The sequence below is a fragment of the Sminthopsis crassicaudata genome, chromosome 2, assembly GCF_048593235.1.
Source record: "Sminthopsis crassicaudata isolate SCR6 chromosome 2, ASM4859323v1, whole genome shotgun sequence".
Classification (NCBI taxonomy): Eukaryota; Metazoa; Chordata; class Mammalia; order Dasyuromorphia; family Dasyuridae; genus Sminthopsis; species Sminthopsis crassicaudata.
In genome coordinates this window covers 660,922,448-660,947,610 of record NC_133618.1, presented here as the reverse complement: position 1 = coordinate 660,947,610, position 25,163 = coordinate 660,922,448, and the positions used below count along the sequence as shown (strand labels likewise).

Genomic DNA, 25,163 nt, shown 5'->3' with positions numbered 1-25,163 from the left:
AAGATGTCCCAGCCAAGTTCCCTATAATCATGCCTATGGACACTGTCCCCTTAAAACTCAACTTAAATCTTCTGTCCTAAGTAAAGCTTTTCCTTATCTTTTTCTCCTTTGGAATTCAACTAAAACTTGGTTTTATCTTTTCCAGTGAATTTATCATGTAACTCTTGGCTTACCTACCTAAGTGACTGAATTTGAGGATAGCAAACACTTTGTTCTATTTCCTTGGCATTAATGTTATTGTCTAGCTCAAAAGCAATCTGCATACAATAGGCACTGAAATGTTTGTTGGAGACATGATACATTTTATTCCTTTTACATTTCTTTGGAAAACATAGATATAAGCTAGCACTCGTAATTTGTAATAACTAGGACAGCTTCCTTTGTGAAAATTTATCACACATCCTAGAGTTGAAGGGAAAGGATTATCTGGAGTTCTTTTAGCCCTAGGCTCAGTCCTAATTCCATATCAAGGTTAGCATACTGCTTATTAGAAGTACTGATCAGTATTTTAAAACCCTTTTAGATTCTTAAAAAATTTCTTGAATCCTTAAAATGACTTCATTTTTATCTTCTTATAGGAAAAAAGAAAGTCTGTAACTCCTTGCTATAAAGGCAAATGTAGGCTGAACAGTACTTGCATTAATATAAATTGATTTCGGAATTCTATTGGCAAGACAGTAGGTTAAGGAGTTAAAATTTATTAGCTCCTTGTTTGCTTTTATAGGCAAGCAGCTGAACAAATAAATACATGTGATATCTAGAAAGGAATAGCTGCCATTATCACACTCTAGGAACTTTCACAGTAGCAGGTACCGACTTTATTTTGGCAGACTCTATAAAGAAATTAAAGCAGAAACTTCCAGGTTTAAGGGAGACCATGCAAAACTGGGATTTTTAATTGCAGAATTTTTATTTTGCATGAATAGAACAAAGTTAATTACAGTTCTACTTAGAGTAATATCTACCACTAAGTCCCTTAAACTTCAGTTTGCCAGGAGCAATATCACAAGCACATAACTAATTGTTAACAATTTATCAACAAGACACAAAAGTAAAAGTAAATAATTCACCTGAACTGATGTACTAATGTACTTAAATATCACAATTCAAATAAAAAACAAAAAGTTAACGGAACAAGCTTTTCATGGGCATTTTCACCAATGTTTGGTCCATTTGTGTCTGTGTAAACATCTGACCTGGCACATTTACAAGTAACAAGGATCAGCCACCAATAATTAATTAAAAGCATTTCCGGTGGACGATGGAAGGGCCAGATTCATCGTACTCCTGCTTGCTGATCCACATCTGCTGGAAAGTAGAAAGAGAGGCCAGGATGGACCCTCCGATCCAGACAGAGTATTTGCGCTCAGGCGGGGCAATGATTTTTATTTTCATCGTGCTGGGCGCCAGGGCTGTGATCTCCTTCTGCATTCTGTCCGCAATGCCAGGGTACATGGTGGTACCGCCGGACAACACTGTGTTCGCATAGAGATCCTTCCGGATGTCCACGTCGCACTTCATGATGGAGTTGTAGGTGGTCTCATGAATGCCGCAGGACTCCATTCCCAGGAAAGAAGGCTGGAAGATGGACTCGGGGCACCGGAACCTCTCATTGCCGATGGTGATGACCTGGCCGTCAGGGAGCTCGTAGCTCTTCTCCAGGGAGGACGAAGAGGCCGCGGTGGCCATTTCCTGCTCGAAGTCCAGGGCCACGTAGCACAACTTCTCTTTGACGTCCCTCACGATCTCCCTCTCGGCCGTGGTGGTGAAGCTGTAGCCTCTTTCCGTCAGGATCTTCATGAGGTAATCGGTGAGGTCTCGGCCGGCCAGGTCCAGGCGCAGGATGGCGTGGGGGAGGGCGTAGCCCTCGTAGATGGGGACGGTGTGGGTGACACCGTCCCCGGAGTCCATCACGATGCCCGTGGTGCGGCCCGAGGCGTACAGAGACAGCACGGCCTGGATGGCCACGTACATGGCCGGGGTGTTGAAGGTCTCAAACATGATCTGGGTCATCTTCTCGCGGTTGGCCTTGGGGTTCAGGGGCGCCTCGGTCAGCAGGACGGGGTGCTCCTCGGGGGCCACGCGCAGCTCGTTGTAGAAGGTGTGGTGCCAGATCTTCTCCATGTCATCCCAGTTGGTGACGATGCCGTGCTCGATGGGGTACTTGAGGGTCAGGATGCCCCTTTTGCTCTGGGCCTCGTCCCCCACGTAGCTGTCCTTCTGGCCCATGCCCACCATGACGCCCTGGTGCCGGGGGCGGCCCACGATGGAAGGAAACACGGCCCTGGGCGCGTCGTCTCCGGCGAAGCCCGCCTTGCACATGCCCGAGCCGTTGTCCACCACAAGGGCTGCGATTTCTTCATCAGCCATGATGGAATTCGCCTGGAAAACTGGGCAAAGACAGCGGAGAATGAGTTAGACCCAGGCCGGAGCCCGCTCACCTCCCTCTGCCCCCACTACAGCACCTCCCGGCTGCCTCTGGGATTCACGCGCACGGGCCACACCAGAGGCACTGGCCTTTGCCGAGGCGGCCGCGGAGCGTCCGGGGCCTAGCAGAGGCATTCGTCCCGGGGCGGTCCGGGCCCAGCGGCCTACGGACCTCAGGGCCTCGGAGCGGAGAAGCAGAACGCAGGCCGCAAGCTGTCCGGCTCCGCGGCGCGAGACTGATGAGTCACAGCTGTGGCGGCAGAGAGCGCAGCGGCCCCGGCCCCGGCCCCGGCCCCGCCCTCCCTCGTCCTTTCCTGCATCTTTCTACCCGGCGCGTCTCACCCTCCCCCTCCTCCCCAGACCCAGCTCAGCCGGGTCCCATTTACACTCACGCGGAGAAAGCTCCTGCTCCCTGGATGCTATGCCGGGAAGATTGCAACTGGTATGTCACTCAGCTAAGGCGCGCGCCCGGCTTTTAAACTCACCGCCGGGCGCGCTCACACCGGAACCGGAATTTTACCTTATTCTGGTCTCCCATTGGCCGAATAATTTACCGTCTATTTCCTCCCCCAGACCCTGCCCCTGTTTTGCCCCTTCCCTCCCTTTTTTCTTCTACTACCTCGGGAGGAGGAGTCATTTCCGGCCAAGCCTCCCTCTGCCTCCCCTTCCGGCCTCGGGCCCTACCTAGCCCTCGCCCCGCCCCTTCCATTTTCTCCCCTCTAGGCTCCTCCCCTTTCCCCACCCCCATTCCTGTTCCCCTAGCCTCCCTCCCCCGCCTCCCGCCGGCCCCGCCCCGGCCCCCGGCGCCGCTTCCGGTGCGGGCCCCGCCTCGCTGCCCCCGCCGCCGCTGCCGCCTGCGGGGCTGGAGGAGGAGGCGGAGGAGGCGGAGGAGGCGGAGGAGGAGGAGGCAGAGCCGGGGCCGCAGCGGCAGCGGCGGCCGGACGGGGACCAGAGTTGCGGCAGGACCGAATCGGGTCGGGCCGAGGCCGAAGCCGCAGAAGGTAACAGCGTCCTCCCGGCCCCCCCTCCCCCGGGACTCAGTTTCCCCATCTGTAAAATAAGAGATTTGGAGGAAATCAGCCCCCAGCGCCCCCCATCCCGCCGGGATGCAGAAGGAAGGAAAGGAAAAGGAGGGAGCTCGGAGGAGGTTGTGTGAGGGGCGAGGGAGGGGGAGAGCCCAGGGAGTCCGTGGGGAGAGGAGGCTTTGGAAAGAAGCGATGCGGGAGAACGCGGCGGGGCCCGGGGGGGGGGGAGCGAAATGGGGGGAACCACAGGGGCCAGTGGGGAAGGGGAGAGATGAGAAGAGGGAGACGAAAGAGGTCAGTGCAGAGGGGGCGCGGTGGAAGGGAGGATGAGAGGGGTCAATGGGGAGAGAGAGATGGGAATGGGGGGGGTGAGACCCTTGGGTGGGAAGGGGGAGGGGAGCACAGGACTGGCTAAGGGTGTGGACGAGTGTTGGGGGGGACAGATATATTGTTGAGTCAGATTAAGTGGGGGGAAGATGTAAATAATGATTGCCTCGGGGATGAGGGGAAGAAGCGGGAATGAGGAGGTAAAAGGAGGAGAATGAGTTGGATTAAAGGGGGAGGTTAGGCAAGTTGTGAGAGCCTTATGGGGGACCAGGGGTTAGGGGAATAAAGGACGTGGGTGAGGCTGGGTAAAACCTTGGTTCTTACAGTGTGGTCCCAGAGTCCGGACTTCGTGGTAAAACTTTTCCTAATACTACAAAACATTAATTTTTAATATAGCGAATCTCCGGTGATGTAAATCACAAACAGTAGTTCTTGGAGGGGTCCTCAATTCTTAAGAACCTAAGAGCCTGAGACCAAAAGTTTTAGAACCATCAGATTAAAAGTGGGAGTGTGTGCTGGGGGGTATATTGTGTGAGCATTTGGGGGGTCGGGAAGGCCGAAGATGAGTAGAGTGAGTGGGGAGGGCCAGATGAAAATGAGCTAAATTAAAATTTGTTTTAACTGGGAGAAGGAAGATGAGAGGATGTATGATTAAAGGCAGGGGAGTGAGGGGGGTTAAATGTGGGAAATCACAGTGGGGTCAAGATAAGGCTGAGAAAGTCAAAGGCGGTAGGCAGAGTTGGGGTTCTGAGGTCAAAGTTAAGATGGGATGAGGGTATTGGAGGGCTAAAGAAGGTGGGCAAGATGTGGAGGCTCCAGAAATGTTGAGGTGAGCAAAGCGAGAAAAGAAAATGGCTTAAGATGGGGGCTTCCAAAAGTGTGGGAGCAAGAGAGTACAGGTGGAACTGGGTAATAGGGTATAGGTGAGATAGAAATAGGGCAAGTAGTAGTGAGGAGTTGGAGAGTTGTAAAGGGTTGGAAGGGCCGACTAGGAAGGACAAGAAGAGTTGGGGAGGAGAGAGTTGCAAAGCAAAGAAAGCTCTGGGAGTGGACCGATGGGGTGGGAAATCACAGGGGAAAGAATGAAGTGCAAAGATCAGAGTCAAAAATTAGTGTGTGTAGGGTGGGAGTTAAGGGTGAGGGAAAATTATGTGAAAATGGGGGTAGTCCGAGATTCAGGAATAGATAAAGAGGTGGGGGTTTTTTGTTTGTTTTGTTTTTTTAAGATTTTAAGTTTTTAGAGCAGAATGAATTCCCTAAATACAAGCAATACTATTTTTCTGGATAACCTGGCTGTTTTCATTGTGAGGACTGATAAAGCCTTCAAGCATCACAAGGCAACAAATTTTTTTGTAATGTGGAGTCCCCATCCACGGTGCCACGCTATGTAACTGGGTTTGCTAAACCCGTGGCAAGAAGAAATAATTGGGTGGCAAATGAGGGCAACTTGCTTAAGGGGCAATTCACTTGTAATTTTCTACTAGTATTAAAAGGAAATTTGAAGCCCACCAATCCCATAATTCTTTTTTGCTGTTGTTGAAGTTGCTTTATTTTTGAATTTTAAATGTCTTCAATTCTTTTTATCCTCCATATTCTGAGGGGAATAGGATGTTTCTCATGATTTTTTTTTTTTTAAGTGAGAAATGAAATAAAAACTCTTGCGACTTCTTGCTTTTTAAGTACTCTAAGCAATGAAGGCAGTGAGAAGCTACTTGGAATTTAAACGTTCCATAGAATGTTAGAAGCAAAGGCGCCATTCGTAAAATAAACATAGAAAATGAGGATTCTTAATCCATCTCTAATCTTTTGCTTAGCTTTAAACATCCCCTTTCTCATTCTAATCCATGAAGAATGTTCAGTGTCCACGCAGCCTTCTCCCTGAGGGTCTTTCTTCCCAGGACTTTTTGGGGGTTCTAAAGACTTTCAGCCCTCAAACATTACTACTTATCGAGTCACATTCGGTCCCATGATAACACACATGTGGAAGCACAGTGCCATTATGGGAACTTTAATTTGCCTGAAATGTACATTCTGTGGTCTAGTCACTTACAAGGCTTAGGTGAAACATTGTTCTGTCTCTTGGAGGCACATGAGCTTTGTGTATCACCTCTGTAACCCATACGCTGTTTGTTGTGGGGATTGGCTTGGGGAACCGAGGGCGTGAAAGGGGGTGTGTGTGTTTGAAGAATGATTTGTAAGAGGAAGAATGCTGCTAAACCTGCCCCAGAATACTTTCCTCCTGAAAGGGCCCTTCGTTTTTTGTGCTGGTCCTTCAGCATCAGAATGGATGCCGTGATTCTTAAAGAAAGGGAACATGGGGAAGATCACCTGGCAGTTACAGAAACATAATAAAAATAAAAATGGAGGAGAAATTAGCTTTGTCTGTATAGACAACATGGATATTTGCCTCAGATTAATTAACTTTAAAATCTCCAGAGGAATTTCCTCTTGTTTGTTTGAATGATGATTGCAATTTGAGACTCCTGCATGTTTCTTTCATGCTGTTGAAATTGGATTCTTTTTAAGGACTTAGTGTCCAGTTAACATTACTCAGTCCACTGAACAAGCAGGCCGTTGGATTGTGGCATTTTGAAAAGCTTAACCCCAAAGAGCAGCTTTCTGGGTTTTTCTTTTTTTCCAGAGGTGGGGGAAGCGAGGGGAGGGAGCGGAGTTCTCTCTGCTCCATTTCTATATATGTCCAACTTAGCTGAGACATTCCTGAGGTTCTTGCAATTCCCTCTTCTTCAGTCTGATCCCCTCTTGCCTTCAAGGCTCTAGTTTTAAGAGTCACAGACTGCAAAATACAAATCTAGGTACATTCCTGCCAGTGAAAAAATATTAATCACTGGAAATGTTGAGGGGGAAAGATCAGAATCCAGACAGTAGGAGAATAGGACCTTTCAAATTTCTTTTTAAATGTTTAGAAAGGAGCAACTGCACTTCCTCATCCTTCTTCCCACCAATTAAGGGCATAATCTGAAAGCTCAGCATGGGAAGCATTTACATTTAGTGGGAGGTCAGATATCCGATCAGGCTTGGGTTGCTCCTGGCCCTTTGCTGGGGAAAGCCTGTCAGAACATGTTTTATGTGACTGTTTTTTCCTTTGTAGCTGTGGTTGGGACGTGAAGGATCCACCGTGGATCCCGTGTGCCTCCTTGGCAGGGCCCACCTTCCCAGCCATGCCAACCGGCGGATGAGGCTGGAGGCTCTGATGGAGCAGCTGCAGAAGCAGCAGCAGCCGCCGCCGCCCGCTCCTCTGCAGATGGATTCCCGGGAAAGGCAGGAGCGGCAGATGCGAGAAGCCCAGCTGCTGTACGCCCAGCAGCTGGCAGCCCAGCAGGCCGGCCTCACCTCCCCGGCTCCCAAGGCTTCTGGGAGTCCCGCTCTGGGGCCCTTGGCCAGAATGCCACTGGCCGCAGCAGCTGGCCGGCTCGGGAGTGCAGAGCCTGATGAGGAAGAGGAAGGGGTGCTGGAAGAAGAGGAAGGGGATGGGGAAGACTCCGAGATCCCTGAGAAGGAGGCCCAGCGTTCTTCCAAGTATTTCCACATGCAGAAAGTGACTCGTCATGACCCCCGAGCCACCCCCATGGCAAATGCTCCTCTTCCTCCAGCCCCAGGGCAGCAGAGGGGGCTGCACATCAAAGAGGACCATTCCAGAGAGGCACCAAAAGTCCCCCCCTCAGTCACAACATCTGGCCACCCACACTGGAATCTGGAGGAGCCGCTTCCTCAGGTCAGTGTCTGTTCTGGGGAGGCTGCTTGTGGCCCTTTACAAAGAGGGGCCCGAGACAGACCGATCTGGGGGCTTTCTTTCGTTCAGCCTTGCTTTCAGGCCTATTTTCTCTCTCTTCTCCCTCCCCCTTAGAGGAAGTAAGAACTAAAGCTTTAGGGAGCCTTCTGAGGCAGGAGCAGCCTGCTGATTTCTCTTGGCCCTGGTGAGCAGAGGCCTGGATGTGGAGGGGCTAAGAGGGAGAATGATAAGCTGTAAATTAAGTGACTTGTTAGTGCTTAAGGAGAAGGGGATTGAATGAGCACTTACACAGGGCCTGTGGGCCGCCAGGCACTGGGCTAAAAACTTTACAGATTATGTCTCATTTGACCTTCATGGAGGTAGGTGCCATTATTGTCATTCCCATTTTACAGTTGAAGAAACAGGTGGATAACTGTCTTTGGGTCCCAGGTAGAACTTGTCTGAGGGGGGATTTGGACTTGGCTTTCTCTGACTCTCGGCCCTCCACCCCCCCAGCACTTCTAACAAAGACTTCCATGATGAAACTAGTAATATTAGTCAGGTCCCCATTTTACTGTCTTGTTCTTCTATGTGATTTTAGAGAAACAAAGTCAGAGCTAGAAGGAACCTCAGTAACTATCTCATCAACCCCTTTAATTTGACAGTAGGGAACTCAGCCTGTGGAGGGTAGATGACTTGCCCAAGGTCATACATTAGGAATCCGAGGCAGGATTTGAATCTAACTCCCCTGACTCTAGAGCCCTGGTTTGCTCTGCTAGACCATAGGGGCCTTCTCAGATCATATGTGGGTGTTTTCATGGACAGGGAAGACTGTTTTTGCAGGGACAGGGATGGAGTGCAAGAGTTCATAAAGTTGTCTCCTTGAATCTCAGGCTCTTCTAGCCTTGGAGATGACTTTTTTTCCTGTCTCAGTGTCCATGCTGGTCCATAGAATTAGGGGATCTTCTTGTCTACCAACCTCGTCTTTGGAGGTCCACAGAAATGATGGGCCCCGGGTGGTAAAGGGCAAAGTAGAGATTCCAACCCAAAAGTCCGGAGTTGGCGTTCTTAACCCAGCACTGGCAGGGCCAGTCTTTCCTTTCCTTCCCTCCTGTGCCATGTCGGTGAAAAAAGGAAGGAACCGAGGTGCAGAGAGGCAGCCTCAAATCACCGAGTGATTCAGTAGCAGAGCTGGGCCCAGGGCCAGGGAGTCTCAGCTCCCACCACAGCACCTTGGCCGCAAAGCCAGGCCCTCCCAGATGATTTAAATGTGATTGAGCTCTCCGCGCCTGTGGATTGCCAGCAGCCCCTCCATTACCATGTGGTTGGCAGAGGTCCATGTTGAGTCAGCATGAAGGAGGGATCCCTGACAGCAGTGGGGGAGTTCGGGCAGCAGGCAGCGGGGCCTTGGCGGCCGGCCAGCCCCTGTGCACGAGTCCTGATTCCTCGAAAGTGAAGCCGCGTGTGAAGAGGGAGTGGAGCTTCCCTTTCTGGCCTGCCTGCAGGAAACCAGGCAGGTGTCGGGGTCAGGCCTCTGGGGCGGTAGAACAAGGCTCTCCAGGCTCCTGCTGGCAGGGAGGGATTAGTCAGGTTCTCCTGTGACAGCCCCCCCCCCCCCCCCGCCCCCGGCCCCCCACGGACTGAGGCCTAAGTGTTCTTTAGGCTCCCACCTTAGTGAACCTAAGTTGAGGCGTTCTTTGAATATTTGATCACTTTTTAAATTAGACAACCAAGCAGGATGAGTTCCTTAGACTAAACTTCTCCCTTCCCTGGATTTGGACAGGAGTAGAATCAGGGAACAACAGGAATAGAAACAGGAGCTGAATCAGGAAGTGAAGTGACTTTGAAAATCCCTGGTGTGTAGGTGTAGCCCAGATATAAAATCCCCCTATTTTCACATCCTCTCCTTGCTCATTTCTGGTGATCTGAAAGAGAAGTTGATTCGCATGATATTGTCACTTGTACCCTGCCAGAAGTAAAGAGAGAGAGACAGAGAGTCAGAGAGGGAAAGAGAAAGAGAGAGAGTGAGTTAGTGTGTATATGGGGTATGAGTTTGGGGATGGTTAGAAAAGAGAAGCATTTCTCTTGTAAATCTACAGGAAAAACCCACAAAACTTTTTTCTAGAGTTGCTATAGCAAAGATCAGTTTTTTCTACAATATTGTTAATAATCTATTGGAGGTTGGATGAAATGGGGTGATGGGGTAACTATTTGACCTAAATTGTTGCCCTCTAAACTTGTTTCTTCTGTACACTGGGGAGAATAATGATTGTGTCACCTACTGGACAGCATTGCTAGGTAGTTCAAATAAAAGAATGTATGGAAAGCGACTGGAAGATTTTGAAATCCTGGAGAAATGTCAGTTATGTTTATGTTGTTGTTTCCCGGCTTTCAGCTGGAATGTTTTTTTTTTTCCAAATTTAGCTCACTTTGTGGCGTGCCAGCCTAAATTATGTTTCAGGTAAAAGGACAAACATTATAAAATCAACTTTTGTTTAAAAAACATGAAGACTAATCTCCTGACTAGCTACTTGTGTCTGGAACATTGAATAATTTGGTAAACAAACAGACATATCTGAAAAAACATTTTGAAAAGCAAGGTGGCTGTCATTCAGCACTGGAAAAACATTTGGAAAAACTTTAGAGCTCTGGAGAACATGATTGAAAGCGGCTGCTGTAGAACATGGGTAGCCATACTTATTTTTTTCAGATTCTCTTTACTTCTCTACTCTTGGACAATATTGGTTTCTGTAAAGCTGGAGTGTTTTTAGGGTACAGTGTGGGGGGAAGTTTGTGGTGGTTGCTATTGTTATTCCCAATAACAATGATAGGAAGATGGATGATGCCATTGAGCCTGGCTTTTGGAACCCCATTGGGCTTGGATAGCTGAGTAAATAATCGTAAAAGTAGGCAACAGTTTTTGACAACCAGAGGGAAAAACCTCAACACTCAGCAGCTCAGGAGGTGAGAACCATTTGAAGAGAGGTTTCAGGCTTCAGTGTATAGAGGGGAAAGAAAAGGTTTAAGTGAGTGAGTTATGATTAATAACTAGTTTATTGTTAATAATCTATTGGAGGTTGGAAGAAATGGGTGAGGAGGTAATTATTTGACCTAAATTGTTGCCCTCTAAACTTGTTTCCTCTTTGTACACTGGAGAGAATAATAATTGTGTCACCTACTGGACAGCATTGCTGGGCAATTCAAACAAATTAACGTATGGAAAGTGACTGGACTTTATGATTAAGGCATTTGCCACCATAGGGCCAATGTGCAAAGATAGAAGGTGCCAACAAAGAACAAAAGAGAAATAAGATTTTCAGGCTAAATGTAGCAACTGAAGCCCTAGATGAGTATGAGTGTCTGTGTCTAGTGTTCTGCATACTTGGACGATCCCTTTGATTACTGAGTGAGGAGGGGCAGTGGCAGATGATGATGTCTAGCCTTCCCCACCTAAATTTCCCTGGTTTAGGATTCTGTGAGAGAAAGATTTAAGGACCTGGCAGGGGGCAACATTTGCTCCTCACACAATATGTCATGCTTGTTGTGGTGCTCTTTAAGATAAGCAGAGAGCTCTCTCCACCACGGTTACTACTGAGGTTTACCTGAATCTCAGAGTCTCAGAGCTGTGGCAGAACAAGTTACTTGGTCCTCTTGACAAGTCCATAACCCAGGTGTTTATAGTGTCCATATTTGTGTTTTGCTTTGCAAAATAGTACAGAGAAAAAACCAAAGCTACCAGAGGCCTTTTCTTTGTCCATGTGAGGGAAAGCATGGCAGTCCCCTGGTTTCTGTACTGACTTGGAAGAATACTTCAAAAGCTCTGAGATGGACGGATGGATAGTTAGATGGCCATACAGTGAGCTAAAGCATGTGTTAAACATTTACTATGTGCCAAGTGCTGGGTTAAGTGCTGGGGATACAAAAATCGGAAAACAAAATGGTCTTGAGTTTTAAGGAACTTATGTTCTAAAGGGGGAAGACAGTTCATAAATTGACAGGTGTGGAAGGGGTTGGAAAAGGGAGAAAGGGAGCCTCATAGCTGGGGCTGCTAATGGGATGGCAGTTGTGGGTCAGAACTCCCTGATCAGGGGCAGCTAGGTGGTGCAGTGGATAGAGCACCAGCCTTGAATTCAGGAGGACCCGAGTTCAAATCTGGTTTCAGACACTTAACACTTCCTAGTGTGTGACCCTGGGCAAGTCACTTAACCCCAGCCTTAGGGGGAAAAAAAAAAAGAACTCTCTGATCTCTAATCAGCCCCAAGGTGAAATAAGCCTCCATGGGCCAGAGTGTGTGAAGGGGAGGGAGCAAGTCAGATCAGAGAGGGAATTTAATTTTTTTTTTTTACAATGTTTTGGAGATGTGTGGCTCCTTGTGTTTTATATATAGTGTCTGATAGTTTACAAACAGTCACAGCTGGATCAGGCTAAGTTACCTACGATATTGGCCCCTGAGAGGCTGCTTTGGGCTGCCAGCGTCCTGCCTTCCTGCCTTGGATATCAGGAACCATCAGATAGGCTTGTCTGGATTGCTGCTGTTGATTCTCCCATTGAATTCCCATGCTCTTCAGCAGCTTTCTGAGTCAATAAGGAGTAGAAGAAGCAGAGATGTGGAGCCTAAGAGATGTGATGTGGAGGTCACACCAATGACCTTCTGGCCCCTCACTCGGTCTCTGATGGAGTCCCCAGAGAGATGGGTTGGGGAACAGCCCTTTTGTGTCCCCCTCACCTAGGCCCAGCCACGGCGCCTCTCTTGTGTGAGAAGGGGATGGAACACTTGTTCAGGGGCCTTTCTGCCTCTGCAGCCGCAATCCCTCGGTCTTTGCCGTGTTTCTGTTTGCACCTGCCCCCTTTTCTGACTGTGGCCGTCCTCTCAGACCACCGGCCTGCCCTTCTGGCTCTCTGATCATCCCTTACTCTCCTTGCTTGGGTCACGGAGCTCTTTTTTACTGTCCAAGGACAGGTGCTCCCAATCCTGGGGCTGGGCCATTGAAGCCTTTCCCATGGTTCCTGTTACTGTTGGTCTTTTATGGTCTGGCCCTGCACCTGCAGCTAAAGGCTGAGATCCTCTGCACTCTAGACTCAGCGCACAGAAATAAATGGCCCATTGAGACAGAGGAGCTCTAAATGGAGAAGAGGAGGGAGCCAGGAAGTTTTTGGTAGAGATGCCTCCTTTAGGCTGTTGACCTTTAGCAGACACAGCTTTAAGAATATAGGTGATAGTTAAAGGCTTGAGAGTGAATGAGATTGCCAAGATAGTTCAGAACAACCTGGGGGGAGGGGGTGACAGGGACAGTGTGTGTGTCTATGTCTGCACACCTGCCGCTGCTTGCCTGGAGGAGATCTTCCCATAACAGGCTCAGAGGGGAAGGAAATGAAAGAAGAGAGGATGAAATGAAGGGAAAAGACAGGACAGGGTCCATGGTTGCTGTGGTACTAAATGTTGTACAGAACTCTAATCTAGATCTCCAGCCAGGAAAGGAAGGAGCTTATTACTGAAAGCAGGCTGTTGGATGTGATGATTGGTTTTCCATTGGATATTGATCAAGGGGGAATTGGTGACCTTTGAGGGAGCAGCTTCAGTGCAGTTTAGGAAAGGAAGCTGGATTGCAAAGAATTAGAGATAGCCGGAGGCTGTAGTGGATCATTCTTTCATAAATTTATGTAAACTTTTTTTTATTAATACATTGTGGCCCTTCTTGCTTCTGAATGATAGACTTCATATCATACCATGGGAGCTTGCATCAAATGATAGAGCATTTGATTTAGATGTGGGTTTGAATCCCAGGTTTGCTGTTTTCTGCACTTCAGCTCCCTCTTTTATAAAATGAGACCAATGGGGTGAATAATCTTGAAGATATTTTTCACAAGTAGTGGTGCTTAAATTTTAGTGATACACATATATTGTATCTAGGTTATATTGTAACACATGTAAAATGTATGGGATTGCCTGTCATCAAGGGGAGGGAGTAGAGGGAGGGAGGGGAAATCTGGAAAAATGAATACGAGGGATAATGTTATAAAAAAAAATTTACTCATGCATATGTACTGTCAAAAATTTATAAATAAAATTTTTAAAAATAATAATTTTAGTCGTGGAATCTGGGAATTTCATAGACATATTCCCTTCAATGTAACCATACGTGTCACAGTTGTATAAACTATCTTTTCAGGACAGATAAATTATTGCACTCACTCTTCAGACCGATTTGAAAATATACCTTACAATTTATTATAAATACTCTGTTAGAACTATGGTCTATGTGGTACAAGGAAATATGATGAGGAAATTTTCCCTGTCAACCCAGCTCATGGTTTAGAATTTTAAAGACTTGCCAGGAATCCTGAAAGGTAAAGTGACCTACTTAGGATCACCCATCTAGACTGTCAAAAGTGGTACTTAGCTTTGGTCTTCCTGACTTTAAAGCCCATTCACAAGCCACTAAACTGCTGTTTCTCCCTCTTTTCCCTTCCTTCCCTCCGTCACTTACTGAGCCCCTTCTTCCTCCCTCTCCCTACTCATCTACACCTTTAAAAAAGTTTTATTGAGGCTTTCACAGAGATCATAGTTGTTTCTGGAAATAGCCCTGCCTCCACTCCCACACACACAGTTCAAACCTTCCCTTGTAACAAAGAAAATTATTTACAGGCCCATCGTGCAGTGAACACATGTGACACTGCCTCATTACACCCTTATTGTTTCCCTTCTGTCTGTCAAGAGGAAGTCAGTGTGTTTCAGGATCAATATGGGCCCTTCAGTTATTCTGAGTTCACTTTACTTTTAGTGGGCTCGTTTGATTTATGTGGTTGTAGTTATGTGTATATTGCCTCATTTCCTTTCTTGTGCTGTATCAGTTCATGCAATTCTTATGGTTCTCAGAATTTTTCATACATTATTTTTATTCATATACATTCAGCCATTCTTCAAATTTAAAAGAAAAGTAAATATCCTTTGTTTTTATATAAAATTTTCTCTTCTGTCAGAAAGCTGCCCCTCATAACAAAGAAGGGGCTCTGGGATGGGGCTGTGGAACATCTTTTCTTTATATTGTTGTCATTATGGACATTTTTTTTAATTAAAGCTTTTTATTTTCAAAATATATATATGGATAATTTTCAACAATCACCCCTACAAAACCCTGTGTCCTAATTTTTCCCTCCCTTCCCCCACTTACTCTTCCAGTCTGCAAATGATCCAGTATATATTGAACATATGCAATTCCTCTAGACATATTTCCACAATTATCATGCTGCTTCAGAAAAATCAGAACAAAAACGAAAAAAATGAGAAAGAAAACAAAATGCAAGCAAACAGTAGAAAGAATGAAAATGCTATGTTGTGAACCACATTCAGTTCCCACAGTCCTCTCTCTAGGTGTAGATGGCTCTCTTCATCGCAAGATCATTGCAACTGGTCTGAATCACCTCATTGTTGATAAGAGCCACATCCATCAGAATTGATCATTGTACAATGATCTCCTGGTCTTGTTCATTTCACTCGGCATCAGTTCATGTAAGTCTCTCCAGGCCTCTCTGAAATCATCCTGCTGTTCATTTCTTACAGAACAATAATATTCCATAACATTCAAATGCCACAACTTATTCAGACATTCTCCAACTGCTGGTTGTCCACGTAGTTTTCAGTTTTTTTCCCCCACAAAAAAAGGGCTGGACATTGTTTTTCTGTTTACTTCATACTTCATCAGTTCATGTAAGTCATCTTGTGCTTTTCTAAATTCTTTATGGTTTTCTTTTTTACTATATAGTAAATATTCCATTACATTCATGTGCTGCCTTTTGTGTAGCTGGTTCCCAATCAATAGATATTTACTTTGTTATAATTCTTAGCTATGGAAGAAAAGGCCTACTATTGATTTATATGGGGCCTTTCTGTCTTTGACCTCCTGGGGATATTCCTAGCAGAAGAGATCTGGACATTTTAGTCAGTTCCTTAGCATAATTCCAAATTGCTTTCCAGAACAGATCTTATTCTACTTCTGAACTGCACTAATGGTCAGCAGAAGCCTATGATCAAGAGGAAAAGAGCTTCAGTAGGGCCCGTACAGGCAAGCTCGCCATCACCCTGCGGAGCTTCTGGCTTTGCAGACCACAAGAGCCAAGGGTTTGAGAGAACCCCGGTGTGGCCTTGGAAACCATGAGAGCAGCTGTGGCCAGTGTAGAAGGCCACACTTAGACCAGGACTGATAGCCTGGGTGCAGGGGAGTCCCTCTTATTCCAAGGTCTTTCAGAGATCTAGGGAGGCCTAATCCCAAAGGGTGCAGGGCAGGACTCCTCAGCAGAGGCCAGAGTGGGCCCCACCCACTGAGTCCCAATTCGGGAGCTAAAGCTGGAGATATGACCGAAGCATATCTAGAGCTGCCCCATGATCCAGTTTAGCCAAGACTCCAGGGAAGTGGCGTGTCTTCAGCAACCCAGTGGTGAGAGCTCCAGGCCTGAGGTGGGAGGAGCTGCCAGCTTCCCTGTCTTCCTTCAAGCCCCCCCCCCCCTCCCCGCTCAAATTCCAGGTTCTCTCCTCAGGACCCTCTTCGCTCTGTCAGTGGTATCCACTTTACCTGCTACAGAGCTGGTCTGTTCATGGTAGTTTTCATGTTTTCTCCCTTGTCAGATGATGAGCTCCCAAGGGCAGCAAATGCCCTTTCCAGCATTAAATGCTGAGTGATTAATTGGCCAATCTGCCCAACTTCTTATCTGAAACAGAGGAAGAAAGCTAAATACACACTCTGTTTGGTGTAGAAAGAAATCGAATTCCAAGAGTGTGATAAGGAAGGTGTGCTTTACCTGGAAGCTAAGCAAACTCCCTGATCTCCCCCAAACTCCCTGATCTCCCGGGGGAAAACGAAGGAGGGAAAATAAAGAAAAACAAAGTGCTAGCTCCTAACTTGTTGTGCATCAAGTAGGGACAGACTGAACAAATTAAGTTATGTGAACGTAATTCAACATTTGTGCACAATAAACAGGAAAAAAGAGGAATACAGAGAATCTTGGGTCTCATTACCTGATGCAGGAGAAAAGGAGCAGAACTAGAGCAATTTATACCAACTATTGTCCAGGAAAAAAATAGCTTTGAAAGTCTTGAGAAAGAGCTCTGACAAGTATGGTGATGAGCCCTGTCTCCACAAGACCCAAGATGAAAGAGGTTACCCCACTCCTGACAGGGGATGGATGGATTCAAGGCGCAGAAAAGGTGCATGTAGCCACTGTGCCTAATTATTATTTCCTTTTTGTTGTTGTTGTTGGGTGGGAGAGGGGAGGTTAGCCAGAGTGATGATTTAAAGGGGGATGGGGAGACCCTGAAACTTTTTTTTAAGCACAGAAGAAAACCGAAGTTAATTAAGAAGGAAGCCCAGCCAACAAGTAAGATAATTTTGGAAATAATGTGTGAAATGTATTATATACTCTTTTCATGAAGCAAGTGATATAAAAGGTTTCATATAGTCTTCTTTTGTATTTTGCTTTTGTGGAAATATCATTTTCCAGAACATTTAATTTCAGGGTAAAAAAAAAAAAAGTGGAAAAGAATTTTGATCCAATAAGAAAGTATTTATTAAGCACCTGTTCTATGCTAGGCACTATGCCAAATTCTGGCGCTCCAAGAAACCATACTAGAGGAACTTAAGTTCTAACAGGGAGATATTCTACTGGGTATTGTAAAACACAGAGCAGCAATGAGGTGCCCTTAGCAGGGGCAGGGTGGGGACCAGGTTGGAGTTCAGTCTTCAAGGAAGCCAGAGATTCTAAGTAGAGCAGGAAGGCATTCCAGGCCCAGGGGAGAGTCAGTGCAGAGGTGGGAGCATAGAATGTAGGAGAAACTGGTTGGGCAGCGTGACTGTGCCAGAGAGCAGAGAAGGGGAAGGGGAAGGGGACAGGTTGGGAAAGCTTTACCTGCCAAATAGAGAAATGATAGGACTCTAGGAGTAATGCGGCTTACTCAGGGCCTGAGTAGGTGTGACCTGCATTTTAGGAGAGACTTTGGTGCTTGTGTGAAGAGTGATTTGAAGTGAGGTTTGTCAGGGAGACCAGTTCAGAAAATACTGCAATTGGGCTAGTTAAGAAGTGATGACAGTCTGGGTTAGGGTGACTGTGAGGGGGGAGACTTTAGAAACAAGATCTGGCAATTAATTGGATGGAGGATGACTGGGATTGTAAACCTGGATGACTAGGAGGATAATGAGACTCTTGACATAATAGGAAAGCTCAGAAGAGGGATGAGTTTTGGGGAAAGATAACTAATTCTGGTTTAAATACTTTGAGATGCCTCTAGGACATGGCAAATAGGCAGTTGGTGCTTTGAAAATGGAGAGAGACAGAAAGAGACTGACTCTAGGGCTACATACATGTTTTGGAGTCATCCAAACAAGAGAAGAGAAGAATAGAGGATCCAAGACAAAGCCTTGAGGTTCATCCATGATTAGTGGCCATGATGTGGATAAAGATCCAGCAGAAGTGCAAGGAGTAGACAGGTAGGAGAACTAAGAAAAAGTACAGTTACAGAAGCCTCTTCTACCTCTATTGAGAGAATTTAGGAGGAGAAGGGAGTTAACAGTGCCAGGTGCTGCTGACATCCAGAAGGATGGGGATGGAGAAAAGGCCATTCGGCTTGACAATCAATAGAAGAGTGGGAAATTGGAAGAGAGAAGTTTGTTTGGTGATAGTGTTGGGAGCCATATTGCAGAGGGTTTAGAAGAGAGTGAAAGGATAGCCAATGGTGAGTGATGGCTTTTTTCACCGGTTTAGCTAAGAAGAGAGGAATAAAGGAGGATGGTGGCTAGTGAGAATCTCTAAGGATTTTTTTTTTTTAATCACATCAGTAGTTCCTTGTCAAATTAAGGTGATTTCCTTCAGTTCTCCCAAATCTTTCATTATTAAGTAGCTGTTTTTTATATAAGGGAAAGGGTTCGGACCTGTGATTTCCTCAGTGTAGGGAACTACCAAATGAAAAAAACTATCAGTGAGGTCACCATTTTTTCTGTAGTTTAGAATTTTAGGAAGGACTGAAAAGTTAGGGACTTTCCCAGGATCACTCAGTCTGTATAAGAGGATCTTGGACTTGTCTTGCTAGCTCCAAGGGTAGATTGATATGTACTCTGCCATGTTGCCATTCTTATCCAACTGTATTTGTTCTCAGAAGTCTTCCATTTTGTTAGTCTTTGTTTTGGGGGGAAAGGGGAGAAGAGAGAGGATGACAGCAGCGGTGGAGGTGTTTTCTCTTTATCTATTTTTACAGTTACTAAAATTGCATGAAGCAATTCAGGTGCAAATACACTGAGTTATCTTGTGTTTCCTAATGTTGCCTGGAATTTCATTTGCTTTCTTGGCTATCCCACTGGACTAGTCTCCTTAGGGAGTAATTCATGACCTTCTAGATCTCTTTCCTTGACACTTGACTCTCTTGATTGTTCCTAGAGCTTCCAAAGGTTTACTTATATACATCATTAGTCATTTGGCATTTGATTCCTGGCCATACCATTGGTTCATTTAGTTGTTTTTTTTTTCTTTTTAAATTTTCATTTTGAATTCCATATTCTCTCCCTCCAGCCTTTCCTCCACCTATTGAGAAGGCAAGAAATATGATACCATGAAGTCTTGCAAAACTCCATTAGCTAAATCTACGTTAGCCATGAGCAACAGTGCCTTTTCAACAATTTATAGTATTTAACCTCTTAGCCCGGCTGTGAAATGAAGAGAATGTACTCAATGGCTTCTGAGATCTGCTTTCAGTCTATAATCTTGTGATCTCTAAGATTTTTTTTGCCTCTTAGATACAAAGAGGATCTTTATTGTATTAAGTGTCATATGCACATAGTACTTGTGATTGGTAACTAAAGGGGCATGTGAGCTCTGTTTTGTGTCATAGATGTGCTTCCCCTTAAGGAAAAGCAGCAGTGATTTTCCTGGATATATGTGGAAGAGTGACTTGTTGCTTCTTTTAGTCTCCATGCACTGTCTCCATGTACTGATTCATTTCTTGGCATGTGGTGTTAGCCCCAAACTTTTCTTTAATTTTTAAACTCAAATTTGGGGGAAGCTCCTCACTGAAGTTCCTACACCCATGAAATCCCAGGTCCAGGCCCATTCCCGCTTTTCTTGTAGGGATCATTGAAGAAAGGGAGAGGCTCAGGGAGGATGTGACGGCTGAATTCAAGGATCTGAGGGGTTGCTGTGTGGAAGAGGGAATAGATTGGTTTGATTTACTACAGTGAATGGAACCAGAAGCCAACGGGGAGCAGAGAAACAAATTTAGGTTGGATGTAAGGAAAACAAATGCTTATCAGTTAGAGGTGTCCAAGAGAAGGACAGAGAGTGGAGGAGCAGTTTCCAAGGAAATTCCTTTGGGATACATGGTGGCCCACTTGAGCAGTGTGGTGATTGTGTGGATGCACTTAATGTAGTTGTTTGTCCTAAGCTAATTCCAGGGGGCAGGGACCCTGTCTCATCTGAACAGCTTCTCTGCTCTTGTACTGGTCTAAAGCTCTGCACATGGGAGGTAATTAAAAGCGTTCAAAGTGTTCATCTCTGCTGTTGAATTTCTTCCTGTAAAACGGAAGTGTTTTAGAAAGGCTGTTATCATGTAATCAAAATACAGGTTGTTTGAGCTGCAGGCCTTCCCTTCCCCCACCCCCACCTGCTCTTTTCTACCCTTCAATTCGAGTGGTATTTTCCAAGCCACAGACTCTGAATTGATCTCTTGCTGGTCAAAGGTGGGCTGGATTGTTGCTAGTTCCTGCTTAGGTTACCTGACAAAGGAAGGTGTGCATCTGTTAATTATGACTCCAGTCCTCCCCTGCTTCAGCGCCTGCAGCAGAGCACTAAATCCTGATCTTATCTGAGGTTTTTGGAGTCCCACAGATCAGGATATCAGCATCTGTTTCACTTCCTGGGCCTCCACTCCACCTACAGAAGGAATTTCTGCTGATTCTCCTCTAATCCCTGCCTTGGCCCCTTTATGCATCTCATTTAACTCCAACTGGTTTGTGGTTGGAGCTGGTGGGAGTGCAAAGAGCATTCTTGTTTTTCTCTTCATACTAAGATCTGGAAAATGGACTTTTGACATTGCAACATCAGACTAAGCTTGGAAAGACTGTAATAAGTTAAAATTGGAGGACTATGTGTCTGGCTAAAGGCAAGCTAGTCTCTGAGTTTTTATACATCCAGTCATCTAAAATACTAGTGAGATTTGAATTTCAGAGTTCATCTTTCTAAATTTATAAAACATCTCAGCTTGACAGAAACCCAGAAATGCTTTCTCTTCCTCTTTCTCTCTAAGGGGGAAACTGTCCTATAACTGTGAGATTTAATGCCCAAGGATGCTTGTACCTGCATCTCTCAGGGTTTGAAAACTTTGTCTGAAAGGGATGAAAAGTAAACTTCATAGAGGTTTTCCCACTAAAAGGAGAGAACAGAAGGCACAAACACCGTAACTTGGTGACCTGTTCCTTTCATTTTCATTGAATTCTAGATCTAGAAGAGACCATAGGCTACATGTAGTCTGGCTCTTTGTAGAGGAAAAATTGCCATCTATATTGGCTCTTCAGGAAAGGGTTCAACTTGCTTCAACTTGAACACCCTCAATGAGAGGAAAGCCACTTGCTAAAGAGTTAGCCCCTTCTATTCATTCTTAGACTAATCCTTTGTATTTTTATTCTTATAAGGATCCCCAAAGCTATCTTATTAATCATTTCTTGTTCAGAGTTCAAGCAGAAAAATAGTAACCATGCTTTCAGATGCCAGTCCTTCTATTTGGAGAAGTATTATGTTATCTCTGACTTTTCTTCTCCAAATCAAACATCCTTTTTAGGAAAGGGTTAAATCTGGCCTTGTTGGGAGGGGGGGGGAATGGGAAGCACAACTTACTTTGGACATCTGAGCTCTGCTTTAATAAGATATTCCAGGTGGTCAGAGGGTAATCCTAAAATAGCCTGGATTCTTAATTGCTTTTTAAAGTCAGGCCCTCTTGTCTCTAGGGAAAGACAGCTCTAAGGAATACTGATCTAGCTCCTGAGACTCTCAGAGGTATGGGGAGAATGTTGTAGGGGAGGAGGGGAAGAGTTTGGGGGGTGTTATTTTTAAATCACAGTAAAGAGCAAAAACTGGAAGAACATTTAAAGTTCCATGACATGGTAAATTTACTGCCAGCAGAGATCTCAATGGTCTGGTCCAGCCTCTTGGAAATCGTAGTTCAGAAACGTGGAGTGACTTGTCCATAGTCATGAAGGAAAGTGCATTAAAGAGCTGAGATTGGAACCCAGAGCCACTAGGCTCAGCATTCTTTCCATTATACCAAGCTGGTTTTCTGGGGGAAAGCTATTAAAGCAAGGACTCCCCTTTATCACCTTTTCACACTTTTGGAAGGTTAACACAATTAGGTTTTTTCAGATTCTCCTGCCAGACCCTTTCCAGAGCCAGATCTCGACTTCCTTTAGAGCTATGCAGTTAGTTTATTATATCAGTCAGACAAGCACTGAATTGTGAATCCATACATTCTTTTCTACCAAAGACTTCCTGGGTGAACCTTTTCTTAATTTTCCTGTTTTGATCAGCATCTTCTCCCTTTTGTCCAAGGTTCTGAACCTGAAGTTATGATTTATTCTTCCCTATTCTTCATCTTTTTTTCCTTCAAAATGCTTCGTCTCCTTTTCTTTTCCCATTATCACTGTTGTCCAGATGATGACCTTTTTTTCTGACTACCCTCCTGATTAGTATCACTGTCCTCTTTCCTCTTCCTCCTACCACCACAAAATCTATTAGCCCCACCAGATTCATTTTTCAATAGCAGTTATTTCATCCTGTCACCTATACAAACCTCTCCCTTTAGAAATCTCCATAGTACTCCCATTGTTTCCCCCAAACACTAGTGTCCTGGTGAACATGCCATGTTTTTCTCCAATTTCAAACTTACTTATTGAGTCCTGTCCATCCCTAGCCCCTCCACCCTCAAATGACAACCCAAGCTCACCCCAAGAAGAAGTTGCTTGGGCTAATGAGCTCTTAGCATCTGTGCCCTTTTATAGAACACAGGATGGTAGATCTCTCAGAGGCCATCCATTCCAGTTTTTCCTCCACAACAGGTTCATCCATTCCAGATTCAGAGTGCGCGCTCGCTCTCTCTCTCTCTCTCTCTCTCTCTCTCTCTCTCTCGCTCTCTCTCTCTCTCTCTCTCTCTCTCTCTCTCTCTCTCTCTCTCTCTCTCTCTCTCTCTTTTTGTTTTTGTTTGTTGTTGTTGTTGTTGTTGTTAAGATATCCAGGCTAAGTTCTACACCAGATCTGTTCATTTCCTTTTTGTGTAACTTTGACTGTGTCAGCCTCCTCTCATCTGTACAGTGAGACAAAGGACATTCTTTCATTTCCTTTCCAACATTCTATGAGTCTGTGAATAAGCTTTAGGTAAAATTGAAATCTTTGAAATAAGGCATGAAAATTCTAGGAAAACAATTTTTTAAATAATACATTTTATTGATAATTTTTGTTTTTAAATTGACTAAATTGTCCCCAGTATCTTTCCCTCTCACTGTTCCCAAAGAACTATTCCTTAAAATAAAGACTTTTACAAAAAAGAAAAAAGAAAAGAAAGAAAGAAGAGGAAGCAGGGAAAATCAACAGAACCAGTCAGTACATTGAAGAAGTGAAAATATTTGCAGTGCTGTGCCCTTGTGTGAAGGTCTGGGAAGAGCTGTTTTCTCTTCCTGTGTCCAGGCTGTTTTGAGGGCTTTTGTGGCATTTATATTTTCAGTCGCTGCACAGTGTGGGTTCTTTGTTGTAACATTACTGTCACCCGGACAGCTCTATTGTTTTCGCTGCTCTTCCTCACTTCGTGCAGGTTTTCCAGGCTTAGAAGAGTGGTTTTAATCAGGAGCCTTATTCTCCTTGAAGATTCTCTTGACTAACTGTGGAAACAACGTGTACTTTAAACACATCTCTAACATGGCTTCCCAAACCGGGCCTCTCCTTGCTTGGTCGGGGCAGGGGAGAAACATTGATTTCTCCAGTTCTGGCCGCTAATACAGAAACATTCTCCAGCTGGTGCACATGGAATAATTGGACTTTCTTCCAGCAAAGTGAATTTCCCACCTCCCCCCATAAAGCACAGTCTCATGATTTCATTCTCCCCAGACAAGAGTATTTGTCTTGTTGGAGTCTGGGAGAGGGATTAAGGTTGGGTGATGCTGAGGTAACTCTTGACCACTAGTCTTTCTTCACTAATGTTTGAGTAAGAACTTTATTCCCTTTGGAATCTAGAAATTCAAAGAGCACTCCGGAATTGTAAATAAAAGAAACTGGCCTCCTCTGGATCTGGCCTGAGATCCACAGCCCTTCTGGTTTCTAGTGAAGAGGGCCAACCAAGGGTCATTCGTTCGCCTTCCTGTACTGGGGCTTTGAGATTCTCACTCACAGCTCTCTGCTTGGTTTGAATATTTATTTTGTGGGGAAAGCTGTTGATTCTGACTCCTTTCAGAAAACATATAGTTCATCCATGCATGAGTGTACATATACACGCACATACACACACACACACACACACACACACACACACACACACTTTCCCTGGCCACAAAGCCTTTTTTTCTTCTCCCTGAACCACTTTGGAAAACAGTTCATCTCTCTCTTCAAAAAAATAACTCTTAGTGGCAGTTGAGCTGAATGGGAATACAGAAGCCAGGCCCAAGTGCAGCTGGGGCCTGGGTAGGTATTTAGTGACAAACTGTCAGTTTCCTGTGGACCCCTGGTGAGATCAAAGATTTAGGAAGGGAGTTCTCAGGGAGGAAAGACTGAAGGGTTGTAAATGGCAATAAGAGACCAGTCGGGGCTGTTATTGGCTTCCCTCGTGCATTTCTAGGGTAATTCAATACTGCTGCTGACAGCGCATCAAAGACTCTTCCCTGCACAGGTTATACCTTGTGCTCAGTGGCCAATTCGGCTATACTCTCTTTCAGACCCCTTGATCTTTAAAGTGTTCAGGGTCTTCTTTAGGTTGCTTTCTCCAGCAGCCTGAGAGCAAGAACTTTTATTCCCTCTGCCTCCTCCACTACCCACCAACCTCAGTCAGACCCATTATTCAAAGTCTGTAACTTTCCAGTAATAGAACCTGCACCTCAGCCCCTGTCACAGATTCCTCTTGCTTGTAAATCTGCATTGCACAAGTGGACCAGCTCTTGTAAAAGTCGATGAGGGTGAAGAGCCAAGTGAATACTTGCTAAAACCAGTCGTCCAGAAGTGTGGGGGAGGGATGGGTAACTATCATAGAGAAGCCTGGGTGCTGAGAGGATCCCAAGCCTTGTCTTTGCTCTCGGATGTCGCTATTAATCCTGTCCTACAGAACCAGCTACATCCAGAAAAGGAACACTGGGAAATGAGTGTAAACTGTTATTTTTACCTTCTGAATCCAATTCTTCCTGTGCAACAAGAAATTCGGTTCTACACACATATATTGTATCTAGACTATACTGTAATATATTTAACATGTATAAGACTGCTTGCCATCTGGGGGAGGGGGTTGGGGGAGGAAGGGAAAAAATCTGAATAGAAGTAAGTGCAAAGGATAATGTTGTAAAAAACTATCCATGCATATGTACTGTCAAAAAAAAAGTTATAATTATAAAATTAAATAAAAATTAAATTAAAAAAAAATCCTGTCCTAGAAA

At 45.3% G+C, this 25,163-nt stretch overlaps 2 protein-coding genes across 4 annotated transcripts in view; one reads left to right on the top strand and one right to left on the bottom strand.

Moving 5' to 3' along the window:
* Positions 1-891: 891 nt before the first annotated feature.
* On the bottom strand, positions 892-3,044 carry LOC141559003 (actin, cytoplasmic type 5). Of its 2 annotated transcripts, none has more exons than XM_074296999.1 (2): positions 2,820-3,044; positions 892-2,390 (listed from the first exon to the last, which is right to left on the bottom strand). In XM_074296999.1, exon 2 carries the CDS (start codon positions 2,368-2,370, stop codon positions 1,240-1,242), a length of 1,131 nt encoding a protein of 376 aa, XP_074153100.1. In that variant the 5' UTR covers positions 2,371-2,390; positions 2,820-3,044; the 3' UTR covers positions 892-1,239. The 2 variants fall into 2 exon arrangements, with proteins under 2 accessions (XP_074153100.1, XP_074153101.1); XM_074297000.1 differs by lacking the exon at positions 2,820-3,044 and adding an exon at positions 2,600-2,619.
* A 187-nt stretch (positions 3,045-3,231) lies between these two features.
* ARID3B (AT-rich interaction domain 3B) overlaps positions 3,232-25,163 on the top strand; it is a 52,169-nt gene continuing 30,237 nt past the window's right edge. The window contains exons 1-2 of one of the 2 annotated variants that reach the window (XM_074296997.1): positions 3,232-3,428; positions 6,889-7,512. In XM_074296997.1, coding sequence (XP_074153098.1) covers positions 6,973-7,512 — 540 coding nt within the window. In that variant the 5' untranslated portion in view covers positions 3,232-3,428; positions 6,889-6,972. The remainder of the gene's footprint in view (positions 3,429-6,888; positions 7,513-25,163) is intronic. The other variant, XM_074296998.1, reaches the window with a different exon arrangement.

Bases quoted from the DNA above. Each gene is read 5' to 3' on its own strand.
- LOC141559003 (XM_074296999.1), bottom strand. From the start codon at position 2,370: ATGGCTGATGAAGAAATCGCAGCCCTTGTGGTGGACAACGGCTCGGGC.